General features: G+C 42.2%; 1 gene segment (V, D, J or C); it reads left to right on the top strand.

Moving 5' to 3' along the window:
- The first annotated feature begins 207 nt into the window (after positions 1–207).
- On the top strand, positions 208–3,050 carry LOC104846562 (immunoglobulin kappa variable 4-1-like). The segment is given in 2 exon segments: positions 208–552; positions 777–3,050. Coding segments are annotated over 2 exon segments (504 nt in total).
- Positions 3,051–5,423: the final 2,373 nt, after the last annotated feature.

Genomic DNA, 5,423 nt, shown 5'->3' with positions numbered 1-5,423 from the left:
TGGAACCTGAAACCATTTAAGACTGTTTTTAAGTTATAACTAAAGCTATTTATTAGGTCATGGGTTTTTCAAGCAGTTGTGACGGGCTACTAACCTAAAGGTTGGCAGTTTGAACACACCCAGTGGTACCCTGGAAGAAAAGCCTGTCAGTCTGCTTCTATAAAGAATACAGGCAAGAAAACCCTAGGGAGCAGCTCTACTGTGTAACACATGGCCTTGCCCTGAGTTGGACTGGACTGCGAGAGGTTTTAAGTTGATATTAGAGCTTCTAAGTACACTTCTGTGTATTTTCTAGTGATAAAATTATACTTTCCGTAATATATTTGGCTCTTGATGTACATTAGTTTCACAAACCGTTTCACAAACCATGGTCCGTGTAATCTGCTTTCAATTCACTGATTGCTTTGCATAGGCCCCTCCACACCCAGGCTGACTGCTCAGATATTATAAACGGGGCCTCTTCAATGTGAGCTGATCTGCATCAGGCAGGCAGGGGCAGCAAGATGGTGCCACAGACCCTGTTCTTCATGTCCCTGTTGCTCTGGGCCTCTGGTGAGAAATTAAATGTACTTCAATCCCCCCAGAGGAGTATCTTTGTAGAGCTGAGAAATAATTTTAAGGCATAGTGGGAAATGATGGTTATTTCCAAATGGAACCAATTATGTGCTCATACCTAATATCACTAAATGTTCTGGTATTCGGGGGGATATTTTAATGTGTGTATGAAAAAGTGTGTGTATATATGTATGCATGGTAATTGTCCACTCTGATTACAGGTGCCAGTGGGGACATCATAATGACCCAGTCTCCAGCCTCCCTGGCTGCGTCTCAAGGAGGAACGGTCACCATCAACTGCAAGGCCAGCCAGAGTCTTTTTGACAGCTCCAACAACAAAGACTTATTAGCCTGGCACCAGCAGAAACCAGGACAGGCTCCTAAGCTGCTCATCTACTTGGCATCGACCAGGGCATCTGGGGTCCCTGACCGGTTCAGTGGCAGTGGGTCAGGGACAGACTTCACTCTCACCATCAGCAACTTCCAGGCTGAAGACGCTGCAGTTTATTACTGTCAGCAAGGTTATAATACTCCACCCACGGTGCTTCAGCCTCGAACAAAAACCTCCTCCCGAGGGCTACAGGCCAGTGAGTCTTCACTGCACCAGCTGCTTCCTTTCTGCTCAGCCCTGAACATGCACGCTTCCTCTCTCTGTCCCAAAGCCTGCATCTCCTGACTAATTCCTTGGAGTATTTGTAGGTTCCAGGAGAAAATTATGGGATGCGACTTCTATGGGTCCCATTTTGTGGTAAACTAAAGAAAAAAAATCCTCTAAAAATCTCTTGTAGACTTTGTCAGGAGTTTTCATATCACAGGAACCTGCATGTTTCACATGGATAGATCACATGACTGATTTGGGGTAGTGTCCAGTGTGCTTTACGCACTGAAAGATCAGTTTTTTCTTCCCTGTGCATTCTTGACTCTAAAATATTCCCATTTTATTTCCTTGTTTTCCTGGACTTTTTCCTTTCTCTTCTGTTATGCCTCATAACTCTGGACCTAACCCAATATTAAACTTGGGCCCTTCATATTTAAAATCTCCCTCACAGAAGGGAGTATTCCTCTCTTACATTTTTCTGCCAAGTCTTCCTGGTCAACATCAATGAAGGTGTTTTCCTGCTCTAAGCTCCCACTTTACTGCCCTTTTCTCCTCTCTCCATGTCTTTCAGTGTCACTCAATCTTTCAAAGGCCAGACTCTAACTCATTAACTCTATCACTCTAGAAATGTGATAGTTTTCCCATTTCTTTTTTCATTTTTTGTCAATTCCTCTTTACATTAATCCCTTAGGGGCCCAAGTTTAATTTAGTGACTGAAGGGAACCATATTTCTTTCTCGTTTTTACTTGCCATCTTGTGAGTCCCTGACTCATGAAAATTCAATGCACAATATTATCTGATGGTTCTGATCCATAGAGTTTTCACTGGCTGGTTTCTCAGGAGTAGGTCGCGAGGCCTTTTTTTCTAGTCTGTATTAGTCTGCAAGTGCTACTGAAACCTGCTCAGCATCACAACAACACGTTTAGAGGAAGTATGGTAAATGAGGCCCGTAGGTCCTTGATCAGGTTGATGCTGATGACAACCCAAGTAGTGTTTCCAGTCAGTGTAGACAAGACTCTGGCTCTGCAGCTAATAGAGACTTTCTCTCCTGGGAGACAGCAGAGATTCTGGCACCTACTGAGCAGGATCTGCCCTCTTGAACCTAAAATGAAAGGCAAACAAGGATGAGCCAGAGTTACTGTCTAATCAAGTACAGAAGGAAAATCAAGCCAAAATGGTCTCTAACTGGAACAAGTGCACAGGCCTATGTGGCTTGAAGCATCTAGTTCATATCTCACTTCAAAATGTAGACCTATCTGAATAGGAGGGTCCCTCTGGAGAGAAAACTCCATTTCTAGGAGATGAGGCTCTTGGGCCAGATAGAGGAACTGTGCATGCTCAGGAGTGTGTGGGAAGGAAGCCGCTGGTGCAGTGAAGACTCACAGGCCTCTAGCCCTGGGGAAGAGCTTATGTTCAAGGCTGAAACACTATGAGAACGTAGGCACAATGTTGCAAACAGCAATAATCTACCACATCCTCACCCTGGAAGCTGCTGATTGTGAGGGTGAAGCCTGTCCCAGGCCCACTGCCACTAAAGCACTCAGGAATCTTGGATGCCTGGTTCATGTGCAAAGGAGATATTCAGCTTAGGAGCCTGTGCTAGTTTCTGCTGATAGCAGGCTAAGATGCTGCCAACACTCTGGCTGGGCTTGTACTAATGGTGATCATTTCTCCTGGAGACACAGTCAAAGACACAGGAGACTGTGTTATCACGATGTCCACACTGGCACTTGCGATCAGAGAAGACAATTACCATGCACACAAACCTATACACACAGCATTTCATACACACATTAAAATATGCCATTTTAAATGTGCATTTTAGTGGCATACACTTCAAACATAATTGACCCATCATTTACTACTATGCCCTAAAATCATTTTTCAGCTCTGTAAAGATACTTCTCTAAAGGGATTGAGGTACTTTTCATTTCTTAACAGAGACCCAGAGCAACAGGGACATGAGGAAAGGAGCTTGTAACACCAGCTTGCTTCCTCCATCTGCCTGATGAAGATCTAAGCCTGCTGCAAAGTCCCCATTTATAGAACCTGAGCAGCCAGACTGGGCCTGGAGGGTCTATGGAAAGCCAGCATTGAATGTGAAAGCAAACTGAATGGGCAGCGGGTTGTGAAACCAACCAATGTAAATCCAGACCAAAGACTAGAAAAGACAAAGTAGTCAACTTAGAAGCTCAAAAACTAGGAGCAGTAGCTTCTCTTAAGAAGACCTTCTATTTAAAATCAGGCAAAAAAATTGAAACATGTTCAGGGCTCCTAAGTGATGGGCTGGTTTCCTGATTTCTATGATCCTCATGAAATAATACAAAATGCTGGACATATATAAAAGAAAGAAAGAAGAGTATAGAAGTGATTACAATGGAGAACTTTTGGTTCACTTTTTGATAAAAATTTATGGCCAGAAAATGTCTGAGCTCTAAACACAATTTTATCCTGAAGGACAGTTTAAAATCACTCCATACACTAAAGTTTTAATTCTAGGCGTATGTAAAACCCAGGAAAATGGAAGACAGGCCCAGAAATTATCTATGTGGAAGTCCTGAGGGTTCCTACGTTGTGCTTGAACCAAGGGAGTGGGACTGTAATCTCAAAGTCAGTGTGAACTAGAGAAACTGAACTTATTCTTCTCACAGCTGCTAGAAAATTATCAAAAGGTTCTAGGTTCATTGTGGAAATGGGCAGAAAAAAATAAGCAAGATTTCTTTGGGAAGATGTGTCTGAAAGTCAATCTTCCAAAGAGTTTCACTCCGGGTGTGTATGGCCTAGGTGTGTCTGGAACTCTCTAACTTTGAAATTAGTTTAAGAAAGCCCAATCAATAGGAAGCTGCTCTAGAAGAGGGCACACCCATCCTAAATCCTCAGGAATCCTCATCAATAATTTCTGGAATACTGATACCACCAAGACATCAGAGATTCTTGACGTACAAGAAAATAACTAGGATATGAATATGAATGTGATGCAACTGAAATAACAGAGAAAAAAATTAGTGTTCTGCTCACACTTTAGATTTGGGAGCTGTGTGGCTTAATTTAAAGAAATAAATGATAAAATTTACATTGCGTACAAGGCACAGAAAAATAAAAGCAGGGTGCAACAGATCTGAAAAACAAATTCCAGAAATTAGATTCAGAATACATGTCTATCGGTTTGTCTTACTTAGGGGGCTCACATGTTGCTGTGATCCTGGTTGCTATGCTGCCACTAGACAAATACCAGCAGGTTCACCCCAGTGGACAGGTTTCAGCTGAGCTTCCAGACTAAGACAGACTAAGAAGAAAGACCTGGTGGTCTGCTTCTGAAAGAATTAGCTATTGAAATCCTAATTAAGAGCAGCAAAACTCTGTCTTTTATACGGCCAGAAGATGAGCCCCTCAGGTTGGGAGGCACTCATAGCATGACTGGGGAAGAGCTGCCTCCTAAAAGTAGAGTTGACCGTAATGAGGGGCATGGAGTTAGTCCTTTGGGACATTCATGTGCTGATGGGGCATGACTCAAAATGAGAAGAAACAGCTGAACATCCATTAATAATCGAAATGTGGAATGTATGAAGTATGAGTCTAGGAAAACGGGAAATTGTCAGAAATAAAATAGAATTCATAAACATCAATATTCTAGGTATTAGTCAGCTGAAATGGCCTGGTATTCGTCATTATGAATCGGAAAACAATATGGTCTACTATCCGAGAATGATAACTTGAAGAGGAATGGCGCTGCATTCATCATCAAAAAGAATAGTTCAAGATCTGTCCTGAAGTACAACGCTGTCAGTGATAGAATAACATCTACAGGCCTACAAGTAAGACCAGATAATATGTCAATTTTTCAAATTTACCCACCAACCACTAAGGCTACAGATGAAGAATTAGAAGATTTTCACCAAGTTCTGCAGTCTGAAACTGATCAGAAATGCAATCAGGATGCCCTGAAAATTACTGGTGATTGGAATGGGAAAACTGGAAAAAAGAAGAATCAGAGTTTGGAAAATATGTCCTTGGTGGTATAAACGATGCCGGAGATTGCATGATTTAGGGTATATGAAAAGAGACGGTCTAGGTATTGTGACTACATACGAGTCTTTCAATGAGCTTTAATGTAAAGGAGAAGAGAGCAACAGGACAAAATTGGAGGCAAATGTGAAGTCAAGAGACTTTATAAATGATGTCTCCTGATGGCAGAAACAATGCTAAAGAGAGGGGAACATGGATAGTTCAACAAAGGGGGTGAGAAATGCTAAGAATGCCCTTGGGGGAA

The sequence above is a fragment of the Loxodonta africana genome, chromosome 15 (assembly GCF_030014295.1).
Source record: "Loxodonta africana isolate mLoxAfr1 chromosome 15, mLoxAfr1.hap2, whole genome shotgun sequence".
Classification (NCBI taxonomy): Eukaryota; Metazoa; Chordata; class Mammalia; order Proboscidea; family Elephantidae; genus Loxodonta; species Loxodonta africana.
This window is presented reverse-complemented; position numbering and strand designations above follow the sequence as displayed.